This window comes from Acanthopagrus latus, chromosome 18 (assembly GCF_904848185.1).
Source record: "Acanthopagrus latus isolate v.2019 chromosome 18, fAcaLat1.1, whole genome shotgun sequence".
Classification (NCBI taxonomy): Eukaryota; Metazoa; Chordata; class Actinopteri; order Spariformes; family Sparidae; genus Acanthopagrus; species Acanthopagrus latus.
The window spans coordinates 22,928,420-22,955,668 of NC_051056.1; the positions used below are offsets into that span (position 1 = coordinate 22,928,420).

The 27,249-nt window shown below is 41.9% G+C and overlaps 5 protein-coding genes across 8 annotated transcripts; 4 read left to right on the forward strand and 1 right to left on the reverse strand.

The window, feature by feature from the left end:
- The first annotated feature begins 335 nt into the window (after positions 1 to 335).
- si:dkey-34l15.1 (thiosulfate:glutathione sulfurtransferase) lies at positions 336 to 2,691 on the forward strand. Its single transcript, XM_037076909.1, has 4 exons — positions 336 to 461; positions 1,413 to 1,541; positions 2,117 to 2,279; positions 2,429 to 2,691. The coding sequence occupies exons 1-4, from the start codon at positions 449 to 451 to the stop codon at positions 2,481 to 2,483; spliced, it is 360 nt and encodes a 119-aa protein (XP_036932804.1). The 5' UTR covers positions 336 to 448; the 3' UTR covers positions 2,484 to 2,691.
- Positions 2,692 to 3,368: 677 nt separating this feature from the next.
- On the forward strand, positions 3,369 to 12,021 carry zgc:195212 (DUF4554 domain-containing protein). 4 transcript variants are annotated; one of them, XM_037076904.1, is made up of 14 exons: positions 3,369 to 3,531; positions 3,737 to 3,860; positions 5,590 to 5,643; positions 5,730 to 5,851; positions 6,157 to 6,237; positions 6,326 to 6,381; positions 6,689 to 6,760; positions 6,913 to 7,108; positions 7,762 to 7,891; positions 10,455 to 10,613; positions 10,709 to 10,830; positions 11,116 to 11,226; positions 11,395 to 11,493; positions 11,598 to 12,021. In XM_037076904.1, exons 1-14 carry the CDS (start codon positions 3,511 to 3,513, stop codon positions 11,643 to 11,645), a joined length of 1,395 nt encoding a protein of 464 aa, XP_036932799.1. In that variant the 5' UTR covers positions 3,369 to 3,510; the 3' UTR covers positions 11,646 to 12,021. The 4 variants fall into 4 exon arrangements, with proteins under 4 accessions (XP_036932799.1, XP_036932800.1, XP_036932801.1 ...); XM_037076905.1 differs by having other exon boundaries at positions 7,768 to 7,891; XM_037076906.1 differs by lacking the exon at positions 11,598 to 12,021 and having other exon boundaries at positions 11,322 to 11,464.
- Positions 12,022 to 12,236: 215 nt separating this feature from the next.
- pola2 (polymerase (DNA directed), alpha 2) lies at positions 12,237 to 18,585 on the forward strand. Its single transcript, XM_037076902.1, has 18 exons — positions 12,237 to 12,624; positions 13,565 to 13,689; positions 13,791 to 13,879; positions 13,979 to 14,036; positions 14,176 to 14,285; positions 14,389 to 14,588; positions 14,790 to 14,878; positions 15,185 to 15,337; positions 15,706 to 15,768; positions 15,889 to 15,940; positions 16,453 to 16,571; positions 16,665 to 16,703; positions 16,868 to 16,941; positions 17,055 to 17,163; positions 17,320 to 17,426; positions 17,685 to 17,741; positions 17,827 to 17,953; positions 18,205 to 18,585. The coding sequence occupies exons 1-18, from the start codon at positions 12,540 to 12,542 to the stop codon at positions 18,355 to 18,357; spliced, it is 1,809 nt and encodes a 602-aa protein (XP_036932797.1). The 5' UTR covers positions 12,237 to 12,539; the 3' UTR covers positions 18,358 to 18,585.
- A 143-nt stretch (positions 18,586 to 18,728) lies between these two features.
- LOC119007316 (cilia- and flagella-associated protein 251-like) lies at positions 18,729 to 22,762 on the reverse strand. Its single transcript, XM_037076901.1, has 11 exons — positions 22,628 to 22,762; positions 22,327 to 22,386; positions 22,016 to 22,169; positions 21,830 to 21,913; positions 21,492 to 21,558; positions 20,762 to 21,202; positions 20,531 to 20,663; positions 19,443 to 20,237; positions 19,210 to 19,365; positions 19,083 to 19,117; positions 18,729 to 18,986 (listed from the first exon to the last, which is right to left on the reverse strand). The coding sequence occupies exons 1-11, from the start codon at positions 22,711 to 22,713 to the stop codon at positions 18,892 to 18,894; spliced, it is 2,106 nt and encodes a 701-aa protein (XP_036932796.1). The 5' UTR covers positions 22,714 to 22,762; the 3' UTR covers positions 18,729 to 18,891.
- On the forward strand, positions 22,031 to 26,702 carry zdhhc24 (zinc finger DHHC-type containing 24). Its single transcript, XM_037076908.1, has 5 exons — positions 22,031 to 22,171; positions 22,329 to 22,388; positions 22,639 to 24,123; positions 24,637 to 24,914; positions 25,043 to 26,702. Exons 3-5 carry the CDS (start codon positions 23,819 to 23,821, stop codon positions 25,333 to 25,335), a joined length of 876 nt encoding a protein of 291 aa, XP_036932803.1. The 5' UTR covers positions 22,031 to 22,171; positions 22,329 to 22,388; positions 22,639 to 23,818; the 3' UTR covers positions 25,336 to 26,702.
- Positions 26,703 to 27,249: the final 547 nt, after the last annotated feature.

Sequence of the window (27,249 nt, forward strand, 5' to 3'; positions counted from 1 at the left end):
AAGTAATATTTAAGCACCATAACTTTACTTTCACTCAAATATGACTTTTGAATCATCACTTTTCACAACACTGTATATGTTTCTATGATAATATAACTCTCTGAAAGTTGTCATTCTGCATAGCAAGTGCCTTTACTTTTGATACTCAGTCTCTGTCACACTTGAATTTGATGGGGGGTTTTTTAAGCAGGTGGGCCCTTCTCTATTGTCGGCAGGTATCTAACAACAAACAATACGTTCATGAGCTACAACTTTTATTTTGAAAGTCTCGTAAAGGTACGGTTTTTGATAAGTCCATCCTATTGGCTAGCGACCAACGTCTTTCAAGCCAAGTCCCGCCTTTCCCCGGCGTCTCGGCCAATGATTTGTCAGTAAGTAATTTGAGGAAGACGGTTTATTATTTCTTACGTATGACAGAACCATTCATAACAGCTTCATTAAAACCAGGATGGCGAACTCAGGTGAGGCTCTTTCACTTAATTTACCGAGGAAACACTAAATGTAGACATGACTAACCAACGCCTATATTGATTTTACGTTTAAGTTGAAACATCTTTAATGTTGTTTGAGAAAGTTTTTCGCTAAATATTTAGCTGCCACTTGTTTATAGTTTATGATAACCTGTAACTATCGCAGTTAAAGTGACATTAACAATTGTCTTTGGTTGACCTGCGTCAAATGTACATTAAGCTAGCTATCTCTTGCACAGACTGGTTCAATTAAAATGTAGTAAATAGTAGATTAGGAAATAATTACTTTGTCAGTTTTCTTGTGTACGTAGAATGACTCAGCAGATAACACAGGTCATGTTAAGGTCTAACCGGAATCTAATTGTGTCCTTCGGGAATGCCATCAGATCACCCGAGCAACAACAACAAACCGGTTTCATAATCGTTTGCATACTGTAATCTGTTGCATCCAGGGCGAGTGGGTGCATTGTACCTTTACTCCTACATTTCAGACACACACACACACACACACACACACACACACACACACACACACACAACACAGCCTGGTTAAAACAAGCACGCCAACATGAGAAAACAATATTTAAGGAATGCACCCTGAAGTTGAAGGAATGTTATGTCTGTTTTGTTCTCCTGATACTGGCACTGATATCTCAGGTACTTAACAGATACCAGTGATTCTCTTTTTCCTCAATCTGAAAATCAGTATTTGATTTAAGGTATCATAAGGGTCAGAACTTCCTTTTCAAAAGGTGTCATATCTTACAAATAATCGGGTGGATTGTATCCACTTGTGTACCTCAGCATGCAGGTGCATGTAGCAGATACAGTAGTTTTGCTTTGTTTGCAAAGGTTATCAGTCTGTGATGGTAGGTAATAAAAATCTAATGTTGGCTGTTTAATGACAAAGCCATTAATGTTGCTCCCTTCTCTCATTGCCAGTCACCAAGGAAATCTCCTATGAGGATCTGAAAGCACTCATGGGAAAAAGCCAGAATCTCTTACTGGTTGATGTCCGCACGAAAGACGAAGTGGATAAGGGACGTATTCCAGGATCTGTTAACATCCCAGGTGAGTCTCGTTTTTTAATTAATTTCCAAGGGGTAAAGAGAATAAATATAAAATAAATATATATAATTATGTACCATTGTCTAATACTGAACACAGACTTCATGTTAATGCTGGATACAATATTCATTGGTGGCTAAGCATTAGTGTGTGATGTCAAAGGAGACATATTAAGTTCATTTTCAGGGTCATAAACTTATTTTGGGTTATTACTATAGGTTTACATGCTTAAGTGTTTAAAAAAAACACATCAATTTTCTCATGTAGTCCTCACTCTGTCTGAAACACTCCATTCAGCTGCTGTCTCTTTAAGGCCCCTGTCCTGATTACCCAGTATGCTCTGATTGGTCAGCTCACACGCCCGAGCCAGCACCACTGACAATAACAGAGCAGCTGTGCTAAATTAATTCTTACTTGCTAAACGTTAGCGTATAACTATATGTTATGCAAATGTGTGACATTGCCACGTAGTGTGATGAGAAAACCCCCCAAAAGCACAATATATCTCCTTTTAATGTGTATGTCCATCATCTGTCTAATTTCAAAGACCCTTTTCTGCTTTCCTCCCTTTCATTCAGTTGATTCAGTAGAGGCTGCTTTTGCAATGGAGCCAGAAGCATTCAAGGCCAAATACGGAGTAACCAAGCCACCGTTGGAAGCACCCGAGCTGGTGTTCCACTGCCAGATGGGCAGGAGAGGAGCAATGGCTACAAACACAGCCTATAAACTGGGATATGTGAAGTAAATATGTTACTGGCTTCTATGCATTATACACTCACAAACACAGCATCTAGCTTTTAAACAGGCAGCCCCAAGGCTCCTACATGAATAGCCCTCCCTGCTGAGCTTTGGCTGTCGTCCTAAAATTTTCTTCTGTCTTCTTTTTTCAGTGCACGTAATTATGCTGGAGCATACAAGGAGTGGACCGAGAAGGAGGGAAAGTGATTCAGGTTAACTATATAAATCTATGTAGTGGCACACATATTTATACTAACGACGGTTGTGAAAGCCTGACAGACAAAATAGAGTTTTTTTAAAACATGTTTCTGTTTGTTATCTTTTCATGCAGCTTTGTTTTCATACACTGGATCAGTGTACTGAAAGTGTATGAATTTATACAAATAAAATAAATTATGTTGTCTGTTTTTCCGATTATGTGTGTTGATCATTATCTGGATATGCAAAAATGGGGGGAATAGAAAGACTATATACGTTAAAGATTTACACACACTGGTCACACAAATCCAAAACAAAGAGTGCAGGTGGCAAAAGTACACACAGTCTTTACTCAAGTAGAAGTACAGAAAAAAAGTAAGGAAGTACGAGTAAGAAAGTATAAAAATAAGCATGTTTTAAAACTGGAAAGAGCAGAAAGTACAGATATTTGTGCTAAAATCAGTGAAGTATTATTTGCAGTCTATGATCACACACAGCAAAGGACAGATTGATTACACTTGTTTTTTTTAGGCTAGTATCTTGGATAACCAAAAAAATATAATTTTAGTGTCTCACTTGATTGTTTATTTTGTGTTTTGTGATTTTTTTCTTTACTTTTATTGCACTTGACTTTTATTTCATATCCACGCACAGGCATATATGCAACCCTTATCCCAATATCCCCTAACTAATTCTGAGTAGTGGAATATAAATATATTAAATATGACAATATGAAGCAAGAACAATAAAGAGATTGACAGGGTACAGGACTTTTAAATTCTTCTTTGTACAGATTTCAAAATCTTTACTGCTTGTTTGACATATGAAATTCATTTCAACTGCACAGAACTTCTAAATTCCTGGCTTCCAGGTGCCTAATTAAAAATTAACTGAGGTAATTTAAACAAATATGTTATTGATTTAAGAGACATCTAGTCACAGGTGTGAAACCATCAGCAGGTGTAAAAGAAGCAGGTTAACATCTGATCTGAGTACAGTGGGCCAGGCAGCTTCCACTTCAGTTAATCCACTGAAGATGCTAACAGAAATACAACAGGTAAAGTTTTAAAATATCGTTATTGTAGGCTAGAAACACAACGTATGTGCGTTTCAAATAATGTTTCACTTGATATCTGATCTCTGCTCGTCGTTAATTGTTTATAAAAACGAAGAGATCAATCAACGTCTGAAGCGAGCTAGCATAACGGTAGTGTAAGCTAGCTGTAGCTTAGCATGCTAAAGTAAGAGATTTGTGTTTCAAGGTGTTGCGGTTGGTGATGATTTTGGCAAAGAAAAGACGAAGATGCTGTTTAAAGAACGCAGGAGGACTTTTGGTGCTTCTGTGGACTGAAACAGGAGACTCTGTTCAAAGTCTGAACTGCACTGGTAAGACTTCTGCTAATGTACCTGAGTCAGAAAAGTCAACTCCTCTAATAAAATCCTATAGGAATCCTGTTTGTCCCTTTTAGCATTTCCAATAAAATCTTTTTAGTATTCAAATACATCTCTAAAAGTCCAAGAGGAATTCTTCATAAGGAGGTTTACATTTCATATTGGTCTGTCTGTTACAATAAAACCCACAGTCTTAAAGTTTCATTTAATTTCAATTTTTACAAGAAGTAATAAGCAACATGACTCTTATTTACATTTAGCAGAGGCTTGTTAGTCCGAAGCGACTTACAGTAATTCATTGTTTCATACACTGATGTGGTGGCTGCCATGCAAGGTGCCAACCAGCACATTAGGAAGAGTTTCGGGTTGCGTGTCTTGCCCAAGAACACTTTGACATGCAGACTAGGAGAATCTAACCAGCAACCTTACAATTAAAAGACGCTGGCTCTACCCCTGAGCCACAGCCCCTTTAGTTCTTATTCCAGGTAGCTTGTTAAAAAAATCCACCATAAAACACTGACGTCATAATCTTAGCTGCTTCATCAGATTGACCAGGTTGTGCTGTCAAGGTCTGCAGTTAATTTCTGTTAATTTATTTTTCATTGTACATCACAGGGTTGAACAACCAGTTTCAAATATGTGTACCTTTTTATGCTGCCTAAAAGAACAAAAAAAATGTGCGGTATCCCAATTTGTCAGATAGCAATATCTATAAAAGTTGCACTCAAATGTGCTTGAACAACAGAAGGTATTTTGTATACAGGAAAAAGCTGTACATTTGATTACCACTACTTCAAATGTATGTAAAATATAGGTAAACAATCACTAGTACAGTAAAAGGCATCAAAACATTGATACAATTAGCTGCACATCACATTTAGTCAAATTTCTTTATGAGGTGAAGCCAGTCTAAAGTTTGAATCATCATTAAGAGAGTCCCTAAAAAACCTTTATCCTGCAGTAGTTATCGCAGTGTATTCACACTATACAACCAGAGCTAACTAATAACTTTGATCAGCTTTAAAAAGTAACACTTTTTAAGATGGTTTCAGTCAAAGCTGTCAAAGGTAACACAGGTATATCATCCATATATACATTAAATTACAGTTCAGATAAAAATGAGCAAGCTATGGTGACACACATGCATATCAAAGGTTAGATTTCAGAGAAATCTGACAAAAAAAGTGATAACCAGTCAAAAAAAAGTCACCACAATAAAATTTCCATGACATACTGGTCACTTGTTGCATGAGATTTTCAGCCTGGATGTGCAGATTAGAGGGAAACTAGATTTGAAGTTGGCTCCTCTCCCCATATTTTAAGGGGTTTATTAGAAGCAGATTTTCATTTCTGTTCAGTATAGTGGCATTATATGGTCAGAAAATCATATTGCAATTATCTTTGACAGATTTTGCTGTTGCAGTATGATTCATGATTAATGGAAATAATCATTTAGTGTCACAATGTTGACTTTTAACTAGACGGTGTGACAATCGTTGGGGTCTATATCAAACAAACAGGTATTCTTACCTCTGGCATCTCTGCAGAATGACAATAATTCATTATAATGCTGTTTTGTTGCACCTTACCTTTATCAAACTTTGAATTTGAACAGTTTGAATATTGCCCTTAGCCATACTGTGATTTACATTACATTTTTAAGAATTGTGCTGCCTGATATATACCGGCAAATATTGCGACAGTGTTCACATTTATGGTGCAGTTGCAGCTGCCGGTCCTTGGTGCCGAGGGATTCAGATGAAAGCGCTACAGCCTGGTATGTATGCATACACACCTGCCAAACACACACACCTTCAGCTTTTATTCACCGTATTTCTAAATCACCTCTTGCATCTTCACTAGACCTGAGAGATTTGGAAGAGAGCATGCTTCCCCATGCGTGGCCGTGCCCCCCGCCTGACCCTGAGGAGCTGTTTGCCTTCACTGATCTGTACGGTCCCCCCAGATTACTCCTGTCATTTCAGGTACAAACAGTGGTGACCCTTTACTAGCAATTAATCAGTATCAGTGCTTGAGCATTGTCTTGTATTAAAGCACCAAAGCAACATCTCTGTCTGCCAGAAGAGTGTTGCAAGATGTCTGTGTGGGATCACTTCACTGATCTTAGTAATTAGGCCAAAGTCATTCAGATGTCAGTAATTATGTCTGCGCTGAATCCAAAAACACATTGAGAAACTATTTTAATTCAGCATCCATTTTCCTAAATTACGATGTGATGGATAGCCTGTGAGCGACGTATCTTCTCTTTCTACTGCGTTTGCATTTTCAGATGAATGCCAGACTTCTCCGTCCAGAGTGGTGCGCTCATTTGGAAGCGTTTCTGCACACATTCAGTGTGTCTAACGCTGGGGTAGGATCTGTTTCCCTTTGACGTGTATCCACAGCATTCAAGTTTGGCAGACAAAGTTTGACCTCCTTATTCTTTTTTTTTTGCACAGATAAAAATCCAGCTCAGATTCAGTTTAAATCAGCGGATCGTCCAGCGAGACTTTAGGTATGACCGTCGACTATTCTTTTCGCTTATTTCTTACAAGCTTCCCATCAGATCAAGATGACAGATGTCAGATGACGAAATGATGAAACAGTTTTACTCAGAACTGTTTCTGGACATACCCTCCGCACTGATTTCCTCGATTCAGTGATTCACTACTGATTCGCTCGCAGAGACTCCGGGGAAGTAGTTGAAGGAGTAGGAGGAACAGCATAATAACAAAAACACAAATACAATGGTTCACTTCTCTCGTTAACCCCGCTGGGGTCTGTTTTCATGGAGTGTTAATTTTCTATTCACACTCTTGCAGAGTGAAGACCACGAGTAGAGCTGCACTGGCGAACCAACCATCACTGATCTTGGATGTCACCTGTAGCACAGAGTAATGCTGTTTTCTTTATTAAAATTGTAGTTGACCAAGGTTGTCTTAGTTTAATTTAAAAAAAAATAATAGGACCAAATTTTATCTTCATCTGTTAATGCTACAATAACACATTGAAACAGGCAGTTGATACTCTCTCCTTTTGTTTAAAGGCCACCAGAGTGGGTGAAGACAGGAGGCTGGTGTCTGGGAGGACACCCCGTCCTTGGAGGCAGGTTGCCGCTCAGCATCCCACCTGAGGCCATGGACCAGGGCCTGTTCGGGGAGCTCAGCGTCCAGCCCGTCACGCTCCTCAGCCCCTGTGTGCTGCAGTACCCCAATCTGCCGACGCAACTCACTCACATAAAAATATCCTTCGCTGATTTTATCACATTTCTCTTCGTGAGTTTCATGAAAATAATCTGTAAACCGCAGCCGAGTTGTGGGGGCCTCGGGATTGAATCTCTGCTGTTTACAGAGGAGGTGGTTCAGCTGGCTCCATCAGACTGTGACTTCAGTGCACTCTGGGACAGTATTGCAGCTGAGTCTGAGAGCAGCAGGGGTGAGGGTCAGTACCTCCCGAGACTGAGGCCAGGGTACTCCCAACAGACTGGTAGTGAGTCACTGATCCGAGCCAACGAGTTCAAGGATCTCAGGGTCTGGTTGTGCTGGAACAAAACCAGTAAAAGCCAGCTGTCACAGAGACCTGATATATCGTTTAAATATGGCCACAATGGAGCACGTTTGCAAAGAATGGAAAGGGACAGAAATAGAAAACTTGCCTTGTTTTTAACTGGACTGCCTTTATTCCAGCCCTCATCTAGTTTCATGACCAAAAGCGTGAAATCATGATGCGATTTTAACCCCCCAGGTTGGTTGGACTCACAGATACAATAGACAAAGTAGATAGTGAGGATTGCGATGAGCTCAGACATCTGAATAGACCCGCTGCTCCTTAATGTCGTCTCAGTTGAGATGGTTTGGGCATCTGATTTGGATTAGGCTTCCTTGACTGCGCATATGTCCACGTGTTGGTATGCAGCCCCAGTAATGTTCCTGTCACAGGCCCTTCTACCTTCCTCCAGAACCTTCCTGCACATCTGGACTGTCGGGAACTGGGCCTGCACGGCCTTCGCTGCTCCTCCTATAAAGGTAGACAACACCAACACACACTGATGGTCGAGATACTTATGAGATAACTGTCAGGGCTGTTTTTTCCTGGACAGGCTATTAATGAGAACCTAATGTAGGTCAGAAGTCCTGGACAGTTAATCCTATCTTGAAACGCGTCCTTCTAAACCACTTAAAACTGTGATAACTTCCTGACTATTACGGCTGAATGGAAAAATACTAATTTCAACCACCTGTGTTTACGTGATAGCGAATGCGCCCTGGCCCGAAGCTGCTTGTAAAAACGGTACACAAAAAAGACTTTTATTACAGTCCGAGGGATGGAAACAAACAGAACAACAGAAGAGAACAAAAGAACACACACAGAACACAGTAACGTAAAACAGAACCCGCAGAGAAAACGGCTCCAACGATGAAAAATCTGGGCTCTGGCAATGAAATGATGGTCGCAGCATTTTCAATGTCTCCTGTGAATTATGTTCGCATCTAAATGATCCGCACAAGTGGTTTAGATTTAAAGCAAGCGGTTAGTTTTTATGCAGAGTGTTTCATTCACATAGCAAAAACAATTCGCATAGCGAAGAGTTGGGGTGTGGAATCTGGGGGGAGAAACTGATTACGATGTGTTTGCACGTTGTCTTCTTTACATTCCTTATATTTTACTGTGACCAGCATGTAATCACAGACTAGTCTTGCCTTAGTTTAACTTATTTCACATTATGCAACACATGGTTGTATAACAGAATGAGAATTTGTAGTTCCGTCATGCTACAGAAACAAAGAACACATATAAAGTTACACATAAACATGTTTACACCCAAGAAATAATTCTGTAGGGCATTTTCTTTAAATTATTCATCTGGCTGAATGAAACAACAACAACAAGCTGGTGATGATTATGTGGCCAGCATCTTCACGTTGAAAGTTTGACATCTGGTAAACACCGCTCATTAAGTTTGGCTGCATTTGAGCGCTGAGCATCAACGATTTCGACACAGAGAGACACAGAGATTGCCTCTCCTCATTCCACCAAAATCCTCGCCGAGGTTAGCCAGTCCAGTGCAACACCTTTGTCCGGGATGTTGTCATGACGACAGGTCTCTGTAAAGATGTCAGCACTGCATCATCTAGTTCACATCATTTTCCTTTTAGTTCATGTTTAAAAGAGACTACTGGTGACATTACAGTTACCCAAAATGAATTCCCCCGCATAACACACAAATATAATTCTTAGTATTTTAGGAGTATTTTTTTTCTTGTCCTGAATATTGACTGAAAATGGTTTTCATTACAATCACGGTGTGGGTCAAAGGACTTGACAAGACTGTGGTTTGGTCTTCTTGTGTGTGTGTGTCCAGACAACAGTCAGCTTCTCTGAACTGAATTCTGCAACATGTAATCTCTGCTGCTAGGAGTCTTTCCATCAAAACAAAACAAAAGACGTTACTAGCACAGGATCATGGGTGTTTTCAGCGTTAAACAACAGCCATTGTGAATGAGGATCTGTCTACAGGACTGAAGCAGAGATGTTCAAGGACAAGTTTTATTCACGTTCTCCAGCTTCCTTCCTCGCTCTCTGGTGTATCAACTGAGCTTTTCCCAGAAGTTCTGGTGGCAGGAAACTAAAAGAAAATACCATTATCTTAACACGCCTTCATCAGAACTGAAGAGGCCTCTTTGATGAGAGGTGAAACATCTGGAAACATTGTCCTAAGTAAACTGCTGATTTATTAGGGTTTGGGATGGGAACATTTGGGATGATGTAAGGACACAACTAAACACAATTTGTAACAAAGGTCAAGTTGTTCTTATATATTTTAATGCAGAAATACTAAATATATCTTTCAGTCAGTCCTGGGGGAACATGAATTATTCTTTCAGGCATTACGCTTGGTTAAAAGATTAAATCTAAGATTACTGTAAAATCGTGTGGGAGAACTCATTTGAGCTTATCCAGCTCTGTGTAAAGTGACACTTTGTCTGGAACTAGGCTTAATCATCACTAAATAATCTCTATTTGGTGCAAACCATAGGATTCAATATTGGGCAGTTCGGGTAAGAGTATTAGAGTCATATTATGATGAAATCTAGAGCTGGCTGATTTATCAGAAACGGCTCTTGCTTAATAAGTAGTTCTTTGACTCGTAGATTTCACAGTGAATCACAACCACAAGCAAAACCACAAGTCTACATAAATCACGAGTAGCTTATTCATTCACAATATTAACAACAGCTAAACAAAGCCCCGTAAAACAGTCAACTCTTGTCTTTTTTCTGACAGTGAACAGATCCTCTGTTACAAACACTACAGCAGAGAAGTTTGGTGTGCAAGGAAAGACTTTGTAAACATCTGTTAACTCACTGAACTTAAGTACACTGTGGTTTTAAAACTAGAACAGTTAGAGAACATTATAACAATCACTTGCCCAACCCTAAGGTGTGTCTACCATGACCACAATATTACGCACTCGTTGTGTTTTTATAACCCCCGGACCATGCAGTTTGCTTTCAGCCAGTGTGAACTTGCCGTGTGTTTACTCTCCAAAGTGAATATCATCACTAATAAGCATTTTTTTCTCTGCAGATCTTGTGCACAGCGGCGGCACTGTGTACACAGTAGAGCAGGAAAACTGCAAGGATTCAGAGCAAGCATCGAGTCCTCCCCGAGCGCAGCAGAGGCTCCTGCTTTTTCTCTTCCTGCAGTACAATGATCCCTTCACCTGCCAGCTCAATGACATTATGGGTGAGAGACAGCTGCATGTACACAATCACAAAACACTGTGTTTAAGCTGGCCTTTCTAACATCTTGTTTTCCCTGAATCCGTCATCCTCCCACAGCCACAGAGGTGCTGATAGAGCGCCACCTGGAGGCGATTCTGAACAACAACAGGAAGGCAGTCACAGCAGCCCTGCAGACTGAGTTGAAGGACACACTGAAAGTCCAGAATTGCAGGAAAAAGGCAAGTCTAAGTCTTGCCAGAGAGGAAATATTCATATGCAGAGTTGTTTTTGTTTTCATAATTCTGACAAGTGTAAGCTTCAATAATGGTTTGTCTAATCAATTGACAGAAAAATGGATCAGCTACACTTCAGATAATCAGTTTATTGTTGAGCAAAGATGTCATACACTTGCAGGTTATGGTAGACTAATCAGTTGAATGTTGACATGGAAAAGGAATCAATACATCGATGAAAATTAATAAGTAATTTGAGCTTAAAATGTGTTTGTGTGTGTGACATTAAAGGACCAAGAGAAGCTGCGTACAGCTGCTGAGGTGATTATCAGCTCATCCATCAGTATTGTGAGCTGCAGCAGCAACATGGACTTCAGAAACACCTGCCTGAACCGCATGAAAGTATGAAAAATGAATTTTAAAAATGTATATGCAGTTGTTTAAAATTCATTCACTTTTATAACTTCCTAAATTTGCTCCTCTGTAAATTCATACAGCAGCACACTGTAGCATACTTGTTGATGGGGTGACAAAAGGCAGATGTGCATCCATAATATATGTGTTCATCAGGTGCGTGACACTCATGAACTGTCAGCCTCCCTCCGTAAATCTCTGTGGAGGGTGACATCATGGAAATTCATTCCCAAGAGCAAGTGCTACACTGCTCAGGTGAGTGGGATGTTGGGCGCTCACTGATACCTATTACTACCTGTAGCAGCACCTCAGTGCTTTTAGACATATGATTTTTAACCCACACATCATTACTTTCACAGATGGAAGAACATCCTGAGAGTGATGAGCTCACCAGAGCAGAAATCTGAGAGTGCCTGTGTTTGACCTGAAAGAGTTCAGTTCTGGTTGAAGGCTGTGAAAGCACTCAAGAGTGCACATTTTATAGAAGTTTGGTGCCAGTACATGTTGTAAATGGAATGGCTATTCAGCTTTTAATTTAAAGAATGCATTTTTTATGTGTTACAACAGATGTGATTTTCCTTTCTTATTTTGCACAGTTCTGATATAGAAAATCTTTCAAAAAATACATTGAACTGAATTTACTAACCCTGAACTCCCTTGTTGATGTTTTTTTCTATTATGTGAGTGTGTTTTTAATCAGTTTGTCGATAAAATAAATTGTTACTTTGGCTCTAATGCAGCATGTTATCTGCCAAGTAAAAAAAAAAAAAGAGAAAGAAAGTCCATGTTTTGTTGTTTTTGAAACAATGACAGTAAACGTCTGTCTATGTAACTAGTAAAATTATCATATTAATGTAGTGGAAAAAATGTACAGTTAGTAAAGTACATGAAAAAACTCACAGTTACATTCAATTCCTGTGTATTATAACATCTGTACAATAAGGTGGCCACTAGGGGGCATTGGAGGCTTTTATTTTGGTGGCGCCTGCCAACTTCCGCTTAAGACCAGACTGTTTATGAATGTGACGTAAGTTCCGGCCGCCAACAGCGACAGCAGTTTTTCGCGGTAAAATGAAATGGCCATCTGATGTTGATCAGATTTATTACGAGTTCTCATATTTTCGTCAGTCGTGTAGATAATCGCTGTGGTAGGATTCAGTAACAGCGTCGTTCTAAAGAAGTTGATCGTCGGCGTTGCTATGAAGTGAGAGCAAAGCTAACGTTAGCTACCGAAGTATCAAAACATTAGCATACTACTTGGACTGTATAGCTTTAATATAGGAACTATACAGCGTGCAACAATGGCACTTGTGACCGGAGAGAGCCTAAAGTCGGAGCTGGAGATGTTCGACATATCCTGCCAGGATGACTCCGTCCTCGACAAGAGTAAGAAACAACACATGCTAATTTTAAAGTTAGCTTGAGAGTTAAGCTTTACAATGAACTGTGTTAGCAGAAGAAGCTAAGATTACTATTGACTATTATGAACCACCAGTGGAACAGTCTGCAGGTTTTGACGTTATGAGATTTGACTTTTGTGTGTTTATCTACCTGTCTGATGTTTAGACTCGTCTGATATGAAGATATGATTGTGATGTTCCGTGTGTACAGTGTCTGTATAATGACAGTTTGTGAGGTTTCTTGTTGTGTGTCCTCTCTCTACATTTTGTCTTGATCATGTGTTTCTTTTAATGGCTTACAACCTTCACACTGACCGCAAATCCCAACATTATCACCATATTGATGTTGAGGAAAATGACTCAATAATTCAATGAATATGCCATTAAATGCTTCAGAAATTGTTAAACAAATCAAATGTGACATAAATTGTTATTTCTGTCAGATTTTGTTCCTGTATTTATTTTATCTTTGCATTAATATCCTTATTGGTCTACTCTCCAATTTAATTGTCTATTTTGTCTACTTATTTATCTGTTTTCTTTTATTTATTTACTATATAAATAGATCTGGAGAGACAAATAGGCATAATGTGCAATGGGAAAATAATTGGTTACTGACACCTCTATATACCTACAATACCTACATTTATTTTTCATCTGATTTTTGATGCATTTAATGGCATTATGTATGTATTTGTTTTGGCTATTTAGGTCCTCTATAAGTTTGTGTGAGCTGTCCGAGTTAGATTAACCGTAAAATGAAAAAGAACTCCAGACGAACATAACAAATTTGAATCATGTTATGTGGCAAACAGAAGCGTCTGTAATCATCACCAAATCATTGCCGTCACATCTCGTGCCTCGGCGAGCTGTAGTTAAAGTCAGATTGTTGTTACGTCTTCGCTCACATCTCTTGTGTCCCTCAGTGGTGGAGCAGTGTATCTGCTACAGGATACAGGCGGATGAGATGGTGTTGGAGTGGGTGGCCTACAGCACCACAAAAAATGGACTGAAACTCACCATGGACACCCTGGAGCAATTTGAACATGAGGTAACAGGGTCATATTTTTTAAAATGAATCATGTTTGTTCTCGTCTTGGCTCTTTGAACCTGGACAGTTTTGTCTTCATAGCCTGTTAATTTTCTTTGCAGGTGTTAAACAAGAAGAACAAATCCAAACAAAGCTTCAGAAAAGAAGAAACTCATAACAGAACCAGAGACATCCACTCACTGCAGGACCTGTATCCTTCACTGTGAACTCTCCAGCAGCCTCTCTTTGTGAATGTTTATCACGAGTGTATGATGCCATTGTGTTGCAGTCCTTGACCTTGTTTGTTCAGAATCAGGGCCGAGGAAGAGGAGGAGAATTTACTGGACTCCTACTCAACTCCTGCTAAGGTAAACTTTCTCTGTCTTGACTTCAGACAGTGTTTATATTGAGATTTGCACATTTAAAGCTAAATCAGTGACTCACTTGCTGGCTTTATAGTGAGTGTGAGTCATATCTGTGCTCTACGTGACTGTTGTCTGTCTGTAGGGCTCTCAGAAGCGAGCACTCACCACTCCTGAACACCCTCAGTCAAAGAGGAGTGCAGCTATTCTGGCCAGCCCGGGTCTGCTGCTGTCTCCCGCCAGCTTTTCTCCCAGGTAGTGCTCCCAGTGAGCTGCTGGAAAGAATTCAACAAACATTGGTTGCATTATATTGGTGGAAGGAAAATAAAAGGCCTTTCTTCTCGTCTGTCTTTGGAAGCACAACGCCGTCACAGAAGTACGGTCAGCGAGGAGGGAAGGGGGAGGTGGTGGTCACGTTCGGGGCCGTGCAGGGCACCCGCTGGGCAGGCAGGAAGGCCCTGGGCGCAGGTGTTCAGCTGGAGCTCCTCGAAGGGTCCGAAGACTCCCTCAGCTCCAGCTACAAGTACATGTTCCAGAGGCTGCGCGACGTGCGAAACGGTAAGAGATGGCGTGTGAAGTCATTGATCTGCCTTGGAAGGAAGATTTCTATATTTGCAGAAGAGAAAATGTAGAAAACTTTTTGTGCGGCAGATCTATTCAGGGACACAGAAAGCAAATCCTCTCAAATAAATAGAAAACAGTACGTTTGATTATGACAGATTGTTTGAAGGTGACGCTCTGTGTGTCTGTTTTCTGCAGTGTTGACAGAGAAGATAGAGGAGCTCGGTGAGGGCCTCAAGACTCACTTCAACATCGAGGAGTTCTCCCCCGTCTCTCTGCCCGCCCAGGTACGAAAAGGTTTACCAAGGTGTTGAAAACGCGGTGGACATCTTAGAGTTATACTTTTATATTTTACTCAGGATTTTTTTTCATTCCTCACTAGGAGGCTCGTAGATCTACAAACTTTATTTTAAGTTGTTTTAAGCATCTTTTCAGCCAACTTACTGTCCGTTTTGCAGTTAGCGACTCCCTTCCTCCCTTTAGCTTAAACATGTTAATCTTGACTATTTATTTCAAGGAACTCATTGATTAAAATGTCATTGTATTTGTATACACCTGAGGAGTTTGCTGTGTTTCCGTGTCTTCACCTGCAGGACAGTATAACAGTGTTGGGTCAGGTTTGCTGTGACAGTAACGGCAAACTCAACGCACAGTCGGTTCTGTTGGAGGCGGGACCGGAGCAAGGTGGTCAGCAGGTACCTGTTGACCTATCAGAGCTCAAGGAGTACTCGCTGTTTCCTGGTCAGGTGAGCTGAAGGACCAAGGACATTACACACGGGACTGCTTTAAAAGGCTTTTTAAATGTGCGGCTTGCTGCCATTTCTGCTACGTATTCTGTCTTTGTAAGACACCAGCTGAGAGTGTTTTGTGATAGTGGTGTTAATGAGCGGTGGTCTCTCCTTTGCCTGCGCACTGAAGTGTGTGTGCAGCAGGTTACACAGACCACCAAGAGAAACAGAGCATGCCAAGGAGCTGGGCTGGAGACTCACCCAGCATCTGACCGAGAACTCTGACAACCATTCAATGCTTCCCACATAATGATAGACACCTTTCTGCCTGCATGTGTTGTATGAAACCAACTTGGAGGAAACACTCATCTGCTCTCATTCGTCAGGTGGTGGTGATGGAGGGGATGAACACAACAGGAAGAAAACTGATGGCGTCCAAACTCCTTGAGGTCGGCTACAAGTTCAAGATAATTCCTTTTCAGAACAACTTATACTAGAAATATTGTTTGTAAAACCTTTTAGATCTGCAGCTGGTGTGTTTCCTCGGTTGATGGCGTTTTCCTTTTCAGGGAGCGCCTCTTCCTTTCTACACTTCTGAGGTGAAAATGGAGGTGGATGAAGGTAAGGAACAATGTTGGTTACTGTTTGCCTCAGTGCGTCCTGTTAATGTCACTCAGCTTTCTGTGTGTTTATAACATTTCCTGTAAATCTGGTGATTAAATTGGTATTAGTGCACCGTTAAATCGTTCAGCTTCATCAGCAGGAGTGACTGTGCAGGCTGCTCATGTCAAAAGTTTTATCTGTCAAGCTTTGTTCAGACTGCCGACAAATCAGATTTGTTTCAGCGACTGTCTTGCATAAGTATTTGCAAGCGATCAGGTCAGATTTTTGTGTTGCTGTGGTAACAATGTAGGTGTCTACCTACACTGGTTACATGGCCTTCCATGTGTCAGGACTTTAAATCACCTCAGAATGCAGTTTGGATTTGACTGACATTTCATGTTTGTTTAGTTTTCTGCTGACCGGACTTCCTAACATCAGTCTGGAAACGCCCCCAAAAAACGATGTAGGCTGGCCTTCATCACTTTCACCTTAGTAGCACTCACACACATCGTCATCTCATGTGATTGCAGAGCCGACAAATGTTCTGGTGGCATGTGGACCGTACACTCCCTCTGACAGCCTGACCTTTGACCCTCTGCTGGACCTGATCAGTGTCATCGTCAGGGATCGGCCTGATGTCTGCCTGCTGGTATGGTCACTTCTTTGCTGTCAGTAGTTCTTCTAGGTGTCTCATGACTGCCTGTTACATTTGAGTTTTCTAATCCTGTCTTCTCTTCTCCAGCTCGGCCCGTTTGTGGACTCCAAACATGAGCAAATTGAGGTATGTTCGCCTGTCGACCTGCTCAGCTCGTGACTTCATCCCAGAGTACTCAATGCTGCTAGTTTTGCTGTTCTTACATTTTCCTGAATTCCTTTTGTTTGCTCTTTAAATCCTGGTTGATCATAAATATGTGACCATCTTCATCTCACCTGTTTCTCCAACAGAAAGCCCAGGTGACCGAGACCTTTGAGGCCATTTTCTCAAGATGTGTCGAAAGCATCGTGGACGGCACCAAAAGGTGAGTCTCATATTTCCACTATTACTGTTACTAAAGCTCCTGGGGATCATGGTGGCTTTTAATGTGTCTTAAGCAGAAGCTGTTACCGTAATGAATCCTGCTCTTTTATCCAGTGTTGGCTGCCGCCTGGTGTTTGTGCCGTCCCAGAGAGACATCCACCATCACTTCATCTACCCACAGCCTCCCTTCACGCTGCCAAACCTAAACAAGGACCAGGCCCAGGTGAGACACACAGACACCCGGCAGCAGGAGTTTACATTTAAACCAAATTAACTTCTAGTACTGTGAGCAATCATGGAAAACCTCAGTGTAATAGAAAAGTTTTAAACAGCTCTTTTAAATCAGCTCTTACAAAGTGTTTCTGTTCTCTCTATGCAGCGTGTCACCCTGGTCCCTGACCCCTGCACCCTGCTGGTCGACGGCGTGACCATCGGCCTGACGTCCACTGACATCCTCTTCCACATGGGCGCAGAGGAGATCAGCTGGTGAGGAGGAGCATGTGCTCATTTTTTACATATCTTCATCCAGCAGTGAGGCTCATTTAGGAATACATATGAGAGGCGACACTTTCAGGCCCAGGCAGTTTTTGACAATCTGAACATTTTTTACTTCTCTCACACGTACAAACCTCCTCTCTGCCTCCCTCCCTCCTCCTGTCATTAAAGCTGGATTTGTATTTGAGGCAGCAGAACATAGTATTGATTATATATTTCAATCACTCTCTGTAATGTGTTGCGTTGCAGTGGCACTGGATCGGACAGATTCTCACGCATCCTGAAGCACATGCTGACCCAGAGGAGGTGAGAGTCCTAACAGAGTTTGTTTGTTCTTTCTATTGTGAAGATGTCCATCATCACTGACTCAGTGTGTGTGTTCACTTCACAGTTACTACCCGCTGTACCCACCAGTGGAGGAGGTCAACATGGATTATGAGAAGTATCAGAGCTTCGGTCAGATGCCGCTCACTCCCGACGTCCTCATCATCCCCTCTGAGCTGCGCTACTTTGTGAAGGTACAGAACTGTTTCCGCTATCCTGATATTAGACTGTACGTCGTCTTACATTTTGGATATCGTTGTATCTTGACATGTCATAAGGGTTAGGCTTGTCGTGGATTGAAAGGCTGCATCATGACAAAAAAAAAGTGAAAAATGCTCATTACAAACAGACGTATAAGAATCTGTGGGTTCATCAGATCAGTTTTCTTGGATCCACTCATCATTGCAGGTCTAATCATGTCTTTTGAACCTTCGTCTGTCCTCAGGATGTGATCGGCTGCGTGTGCGTCAATCCTGGCCGACTGACCAAAGGTCAAGTGGGCGGGACTTACAGCCGGCTGCTGATTCAGCGCAGCGCCGCACCAGACGACGGGAAGAGAGTGAGCCCCTGTTTGGCTGCTCAGGTGGTGAAAATCTGAAAAAAGGAGATTGAAGACTTTTGGACGCTCGGTGTCGACAGACATGAGCCGACTGGTGTATCAAGGCGCTGCACTCTGCTGACACGCTGATGTAAAATATGTTGAAAACTATTCACTGTGCTGTTGAAACCCACTGGTTTATTTTTTTATATGACAAACATGTTGAGAGTGAAACTGTCATCAGATCCAAGAATCATCTGTTTCAATAAATTATTGTTACCCTGTTCAGTCGTTGTGGATCTCTCTTGTCTCTGAGTCTGACTGGAAGAGAAAGAAACCTGCTTAAAATGTAATTTCTTTATTAAAAGTAAAATAAATAGTTGTTTTGTTATGTATACGATGTAGTGGAGTTTTTCCAGCTGAGTTCACTTTTACTTTTTTGGATGATGATGATGATGAAACATTTAGATATCAAACAACAACAACAAAAAAACATTTGTTCCACCTCATTTTTCACACGTTGTTTTTAACAAATTAAACTCCAGGTGAGTGAGGGAGGACGGTGTCCTTCACTCTCAGGGTTTCTTCTCGCATTTAGTCATAAAAGTCATCAAACTCATCAGAGTCACTGTGGTGGTCTCTCTTTGGCGAAGTCTCCACTTGAAAAATCTGCACTCTGTCACTAGTTTCTGGAAAAGAAACGGAACAAAATCAAGATTCAACATCATTTAACAAGTTTTTTTTGTTTTAATATACGCAGGTTCTCTATTGTAATGATTTCTTACCTTTGACTTTCTCATCAGCTTTTACGTTTTTCTCCCTGAAAAAATGAGAAATAAAAGATGAGACGTGTATTTCAAGATTTTCCTTTTTGCCACCCAGTAAAAAAACAAAAAACAAAACGGTACTCACTCGTTTTTCTGCGATTGCTCCTGAGGTGCAAGTAGATTGTCGATGTCTTCATCGCTGTTCTCATTAGAGTCAGAGGATCCTGTTGTCCCCTCGTCATCCTCATCCTCCTCTTCATCTTCACCCGCCTCCTCAGGAATGATGTGCATCTTTTTAGTTCTGAAAACAAAACCGATTGTTTTTTAGTTTGTGTGCTGTTTGTGAGGAGGATCGACTTGCTTCTTAAATCGCCTTACTTGCTCTGTGGGGAGATGATGCTGTCCTCAGAGTCTCCCTCCTCTGGTTCTCCTGCTTCATCTCCTCTCTGCTCCTCTTCCTCCTCTTCATCTGACTCTCCCTCCTCCTCGATTTTGTCCTCCTCACCTTCGCCCTCCTTCTCGTCCTCCTGTTCATCATCGGAACCTTCTCCTCCACTCTCTTCGTTCTTCAACCTGTCTGACTTTTCTTCCTCGTCACCCTCTTCCTCTGACTCCTGCTCCTGCATCTCCTCCACACCTTTCACCTCCTGCTCTTCATCTCCCTGACTCTCCTCTTTTTCTTCACCATCATCCTCCTCTTCATCTCCGTCTCCTGGATCTTTATCTTGTGCCTCGTCTTCCTCCTTTACTCCCTCGCCGCTCTGTTCAGAACTGCTACCCTGACCTCCGCCTCCTTCTTCAATCTTTAAACTAACACTCCCTGATTCCTCCTCCTCTTCCTCCTCCTCCTCCCCCTCCTCCTCCTCCTGGGAACCCGACTCCTCTTTGCAGCTCAGTGATTTAGCACCAGGCCTTTGATCCCCTTCCTCTTCTTCGCTCCTGGACTCCTCACCAGTAGACTGACTCTCTTCTTTGGGACTCTCTGAATCCTCTCCGTTGCTCCTCTTCTCCTCCTTCTCCACCTTCTCAGCTCTCGGTGGTCCAACAGCGAGTCCGGCGCTCCTTCTTCCCCTCCCGCTGGTTCCGCTCTTCTCCGATGAGGCATCACTTTTGGAGCTTTTGGCCGCTGTGACTGCAGCAGTGACGACGATGGCGCTGGAAGACCCAGATGACCTGAAAGGAGAATCGCCACAAACATTTCATCTGATTCCAGTTATCCATCTTTTAATTTATTTTCGATAAAGTGGTCCTCTGCATGAAAGCCCCCATGTCTGATGTTACAAATCTCTATGTTTGGCTTTTGCTTTATATTTGCACCTTTTGGCAAAATGTAGATCAATCGAATCTCCTCAAACTTTCACACCTTAGACTTTAGTTAATCTTACCTGCAGTGCTTGAGTAAGAAAAATATTACTTGTCTTAAAAAAAATTCCATTTCAGTGTCTGACGCCGCGACTGTGACTTACTCCTGAGAGCTGCATCTTTCTCTGTCAGAGGAAGGACGCCTTGATCCTCCTCTCTTCTCCCTCTTCTCTCCACTCGCCCGACTGGACTCCCTGCTGCTGTCGCTGCTCTCTGCAGGGCTGCCGGACAAACGAACTGACACAGACATGCAAAGATTACAACATGTGAAGGTAAAGATCCACTCAGGGAGATAAAAATGAGTCGACACACACTCATATTTTCTTTTCCCTCACCTGGTTTCACGTCCAGCTCCTGTGACAAAAGGCTGCTCCCGCTCCCTCCACCTCGCTCTCCCTTCGAGCTCGGTGCCCTGCTCATTTCCAGCGCCTCCCTCTCGGGTGGGGGTTCCTCCGTGTAGAGCTGACCCCACAGGGCCTCAGACCCTGGGGGCATTGCTGCGGTCCAGGACCAGTCGGGCTGTGGGGGACTCTGCCTAGGCCAGGGCTGATGATGGCTGAGGTGGAACGGGTGCGAGAAGATGGGAGGTGGGAGTGAAGACGGAGGGACATGAGAGGAGCCCTGAGGTTGATGAGGTGCTCTGATGGGAAACCTGGGAGTCTGAGTGTGAGGGTGGGTCTGCCAGGCTGGCTGCATGTAGGGGAGATGAGGAGGTCCATCTTGGGTGTAGTCGTGCTTTTGAGGTGGAGCAGATTTTTGTGGCTTTGTGGTTGACCCTGCAAACAAACAATCATTTAGATTCATTTGGGAATGTTACTGAAATAACTTGGGCAGTTTGAAAAACTTTGTCGTGCTTGCTTGTCAGCTTGTTTGTTTGTTGTTGTGTTTTCTTTTTTTCTTGAGATTGCATGAATAGAATCACCAGAATCTAAACTTTGCAACGACTACAGCATGACCATACATTTAAACTGAGCCCTTTGCCTATTCGCTCAGCTGTGTTTGTAAAGTTTGGTGATCTTGCTGGAAGACCTGACTTTTTTAAAGTCGGTGAGGAAGAGAACAAACCTGCAGAGGACTTCATCACTTGATCTTCTGCGCTCTTTAGGCACGACTTCAAAACCTCCTCCATTCTCTGGAAAAGAAACAGACTTTTTGACATTGTGGAGCTTCAGGGGTCAATTTGTTAAAAGAGGACAAACCATGTGTTTTACCGTAAATTGTGTTTGATGGAAAGAGACAAGATAATTCCTTTTTGGCAGTATGAGATAGAAACAGTTTTTGTTTTGTTTTTTTGGCCTTTATGGCTTTATTGACAGATCAGCTGAAGATGTGACAGGAAACAGGATGAGAGAGCCCCAAAAGATTACAGTTTTGAGGATTAACACACTGTGAATTGCTTGTACCTTCCTCTGAGCAGCCTGTGTTTGCTCCTTGAGCTGCTGCTGCCAGCGGGGGGCGCTCTCCTCCAGGTACCTCTCATACTCCACCTTGGAGAAGGTCAAAGGTCAAGCAGAAGAGTGTTCAGCACCAGAGCTTCACAGAGGAAGGAGTAAAAGTACGGTTAAAAAAAAAGTGTGTTTTCTGTGCACCCGAATAGTTTTCATGTTGGCGGTGAGGGTGAACATCCCTCTCAGTGTGTCCTGCGCTTCATCAAACTGCTGCAGCAGCTGCCTGTTGTGCTGCCGGGCTGTGAGCTCTCTCTCCTTCAGCTCCTGTAGACGCTGCTGCAGGTGCATCCTCCTGCTGTGAGTGACACACACACACACACACACACACATACACACACACATACACACACACACACAAATACACAGAGTCAGAAATAAAAAAAAACATTAACAACAACAGACTGAATGATGCACTGCAGGGGCATCATGTTGCCTTTTGTCCGTGTTCTTACAGATGTTGGTGACTCTGAGGGTCCGAGCGGTCGGCCTGAATCAACATCGGCGTGTTGACACTGTAAGAGAAACTGTGCATCATACACACTTCTACACTCAGTGGCAAACTTTCCATTTTAAAACATTTGCCTGGTCAAATTACAACAAACTAGACTACATGTTACTGTATGTAGCAGGTGTGTATTATTTCAGGATCATATCAAAAATCAGTCCAGATACAACATGGTATTTATTGTTGAGAATGATCATTATTGAAGGGGGAAAAAAGTCCAAGACTCAAGATTACTATCATGATCTTACCTTTTTTTCAGCCTGTGCTGTCTTTGTTTTGCGAAAGTGTCGGTCAGATGCCCAAGAGACAGTGAATTCTCCCTCGGTGTGGCCATGACTGCCGGCTTTCAGTGGATGCAGAGATTATCAGGGATTAAGGTCTACACTCTGAAGGGGGAGGGACCTGCTCCCAGTCCACACATGGGTCGTAACAGAGTTAAACAGCAGTGACATCTTTTTAAAAGACACAGTTAACCAAATGATTTGAAAATTCACGTACATACAGATTTTAAAGCCCTTAATGTGGCAAAATATTACAAACTAAATTCTACCTTAATTACTCTGTCTTTCTTACTTTTAATATTATTTTTAAAGCAGTTACTGGCACATTCATTTTATTGTTGAAGGCATTTTCAGAGTTTTTGGACCAATAGTATAACTTCTTAACTCAGGACACTTCTCCCTCCTCACTACATGCTTCTGCTACCAGGAAATAAACAAGGACAAACAGACCCGCCCCCCAAAAAACCAAACAAACAAAAAACACAAAAAAACAGAACAAATAAATACAATAAATAGAATAGAATAAAAATAAGTATGCATACGGGGACTCAAGTAAATTTTTTATTAAGCAATTTATATAATTATTTATTCTATTTATTCTATACATGCAGTGAGCATGTATTTGTACAAACCTGTTTTAGGTTGGAGAAGAAAGCTGAATAAACACATATATTATGCTTTATGTGCACATTAAAAAACAAAAAAAACACTCGTACTAACAATCTACCAATCGAACACAAAACTACTATAACAACTCCATCAGTTCTTCTGTCATTTGTATTTTAAAAAGCTCCACACAGTTGTTTTCATGGGACTTTACAGGCGGAAGCACAGCGTGTTGTTTGTTTCACCGCGGATGTATTTTTATGCAACACCCATTGGCAGAAGCTTGTTTCCGTCCAGTAGCAGATCAGCGGTGGAAACAGGACTGAGTTTAGAGTGAGTTACGGCGTCACACTTCACCTCTTACGTTACATTATTGTTTCCCGAAGATACCTCAGGTATTATTAATATCACTCGGTTTATTTATTAGCGAGGACGAAGCTAACGGAGCGGTTATTTAGCTAACCAAGCTAACTTGACAGTTAGCCGAGTGCGTCCGTCAAACCAGTCCTTCCAGTGACTCGAACATCACGCAGAGCTGGACGGGCAGGAAACATGACGAGTTTTGCCAGTAAAGTGTTCTGCCGGGTCGAGAGGGTTTGTCGACACCTCCCCGTGTTCCTCAACACCTTCCTGGTGTTCTCCATCACCGGGGAGGTGAGCTACCTGGTGCTGGTCGAGGCTCCGCTGGAGGAGGACCAGCAGAAGACGGTGTGGTCCTCCAGGTGGAAGGCGGTCCACCTGCTGGCCCAGTACTTCATGTTGGTCAACATCTGCTGGAACGCCATGCTCTTCCTCAGTGCCAACCCCAGCATCAAGGGGGTGTTCCTGGGAGGAGAGGGCGTGGGTCAGGGGTGGAGGTAAGAAGGGTGAAACATGGACAATATTATTAGAGTAATCATAGCAAATGAACAAGATCCTTTAAACCTTTCGATCAATTAATCAGTTGTTTGTTTGAAAAATGTCAATCAGAGCTTCCCAAAACCCAAGATGGTGTCACCAAATATCTTCTTCTGTCCATAACGCCAAGATATTCAGTTCACTGCCACAGTTGAGGAAAGAAACTAGAAGATACTTTAAACTTAAGAAGCTGGAAGCTGAGAATTTAGATTGTTGTTGGGTTTTTTTCTGAAATAAATAACTCAAACCAATTGATTGTGGTAGTTTGTGATTAAGTTAATCGTTGACAACTTATCATTTAATCAAACATCTCTTCCAAGAATGGACCTCTGTGTGCCCCAACTGATGGTCACAGTTGTCATGTTTCATGTTTTTCTGAGTAATTAAAAAAAAAGTCACATTAATGTGATATGTTGTCTAGTTGCATCCCTGACAAGAACTGATTAGTATTTTCTCTCTCTTTGCCCGCACAGGTACTGCTATACATGTGAGACACACACTCCTCCTCGCTGCTCCCACTGCTACGACTGCAAAGTGTGTGTGCTGCGGCGGGACCACCACTGCGTCTTTTTCGGCCAGTGCGTGGGCTTCCGCAACTACCGCTACTTCATATGCTGTTTGTTGTTCATGTGGTCAGGCCTTCTGTACGCCACTCTGATGAATGCAGAGGTATTCATCGTCATCCTGAAGGAGGGCGTGACGGTGCACAGCGTCCTGCTGCTGCTCATACCCTGGATCATGCTGGTTTCAGGTGGGAGGATCTGGTTTGTGGCATAGTAATTGTCCTGTTTCATGAAGCTCTTGTACTTCTGCAACTGCTTCTGTACTTCTGTTTGCTGACTGTGATTGATTCTGTGCTGCTGTTCCTTCCCTCCTCAGGTCAGGTCTCAGCACGTGCCTTCGCCTTCGCCTTCATCGCAGACACATGCGTGGTGGGCTTCCTGCTGGTCTCCGCCTTCTTCTTCTTCCATCTTTTCCTGATGATTCGGGGACAGACCACCAGGGAGTGGTACTCGACCCGCCGGCCCTACAGCCTTGGGCTCCTGGGCAACCTACGTAACTCTCTGGGCGTTCGCTGGTACCTATGCTGGCTCTGCCCGCTCATCCCATCACCTCTGCCCGGAGACGGGATTCACTTCCAGGTGACGGGATCACTGGAGCCCAGCCGGTAACGACTGAAAGTCTGAATGCTAATGAGGCTGTGTGTCTTTACTTTCGTGGTGATGGTTAATTTTATCGGGATCAGCAGCAGCAGCAGGGAACATCACCTCAGTTAAGGAGGAGGTAGCTTGGGATGGGAATAAGCAGGAATAGTGTGGTTGTTAAGATGTTATCGTCCACCTGTATCTTCTGCTGTGCCGAGACAAAGAGTAAGAGCAGAGCAGACGCTGACCTAAAGGTAATCTGTACACTCGTTGAGGCTGGCCTCGGATAATAACACAGCAAATGTGAGCGTTCCTCTTGAATACTGAGCACTGAAAATGTATGTAAACAACACTGAAATGAGAATGTATTTTTTTGATTTAGAAACATTAGTCATTTTTACATTTTTGCAACAAGCACTCGCAATTGCTGTCTATCACTCCAGGGTAGTTACGACCATGACAACTCACATCGACCTTTCTCGCACTGTTAACTTGCCTGAAGATGAAGGTCATGAAAACTTTTGCTTGCACTGCTCCTGAATCAGCTGTTGTACGTCAGCTGCCATGACGATGATATGCTTGTGCTTACCACTTGTCCACATCTGCTCTCGAGCTTCAGCTGAGAAGTCTTTACTGAAGATTGTTGTTAGACAATGATAGCACTGAGGGTGGGGAGGGATTAGCAGTGATGCTGTAACACCTCAGGACAAGCTTTGTGTTAGAAAACTATCTACAGAAATTATACATTTTGCCATTTACAGAAGAATGTGAAGTCTACATGTGGACATCACTTGAACAGTGTTTCCCTCTCTTTCACAAACCAAACTAACGCACAGTGTAGCAACATGGCGTGTAATGACTCAAGCAACTGCTGTGTCCCAATTCCCCACTGCATGCTAATTGTGCACAGTATATACTATATGTTAATCTTTATAGCATCCGGCTTTTGCATTTTGCAAAAAAAAAAACAGTTTTTTATAACAGTTTTGATACAATACTAGCGCTGTGAGGCATCAATCAATTTGTGACCTTTCGCTGTCAGAGCCAGTTTCATTTAACAAGAGAAAAATCAAAACATTCTGTCGTTTTATGTTAAGTTTTTTCACCTGGCAGTTTTAAGCATACTTTATGTTCTCACTCACAATTGATTTAGTGTGTAATAGTGTGGATTTGGGACACAGCTAATGTGTCTTGCAGCACTTGATCACTGATCTATTTTGTTCCTTCTCTTTTGCACTTTTGATTTTGTAATTTTGATTCTCCTGGCCTTAAATGTAGTGAAAAAATGACCAGCCTTTGTTTTGACAGGTGCTCTTGTTTATTCTACAGCCAAAAATGTTGTTCTTAAGAATTGTTTATTGTTTACTTAATAAATATATATATATATATATAAACACGTGTGTCTATTTTGTTTTGGTGCTATTTCATTTGGATTCTGCCATATGAAAATGACAGTGTGTTCAATAAATTGTTTCAAGTGAACACTTGGATTTTGTACTGTTGTGGTGTGAATTATTAATTCCATTTATAATTTATAAATAGAATTAATAATTAATTTATAATTCCATTTTGCTGTGAAAAGAGGTTCAAATAATTGTAATCGTGCGTGCTGGGGTGGAAAAAAAGGTAAATATTTTTCTGCTTTCAAATATTTTAACTTTATTCACAGAATCATGAAATGAAAGTGACATGACAAGAAAAAAATAACTGAAAAAATATAATTTAATATTGATTTAAAAAGACGTTTTGAAGCAGGGTTAGTTGGACAGATTAATCTTAAGTCTAACTTCCCTGAGTTTTTATATATGATTTTGTGTAAAATATTTGTTACACTGGGTCCAACTCTTTGGAGGACCAAAACTGCCAAAATCTGAAATAGCACAAAAATGACTCAATAAATAAATTAACCTACAATTAGTCAAATTCTGACGCTTTGGGGTG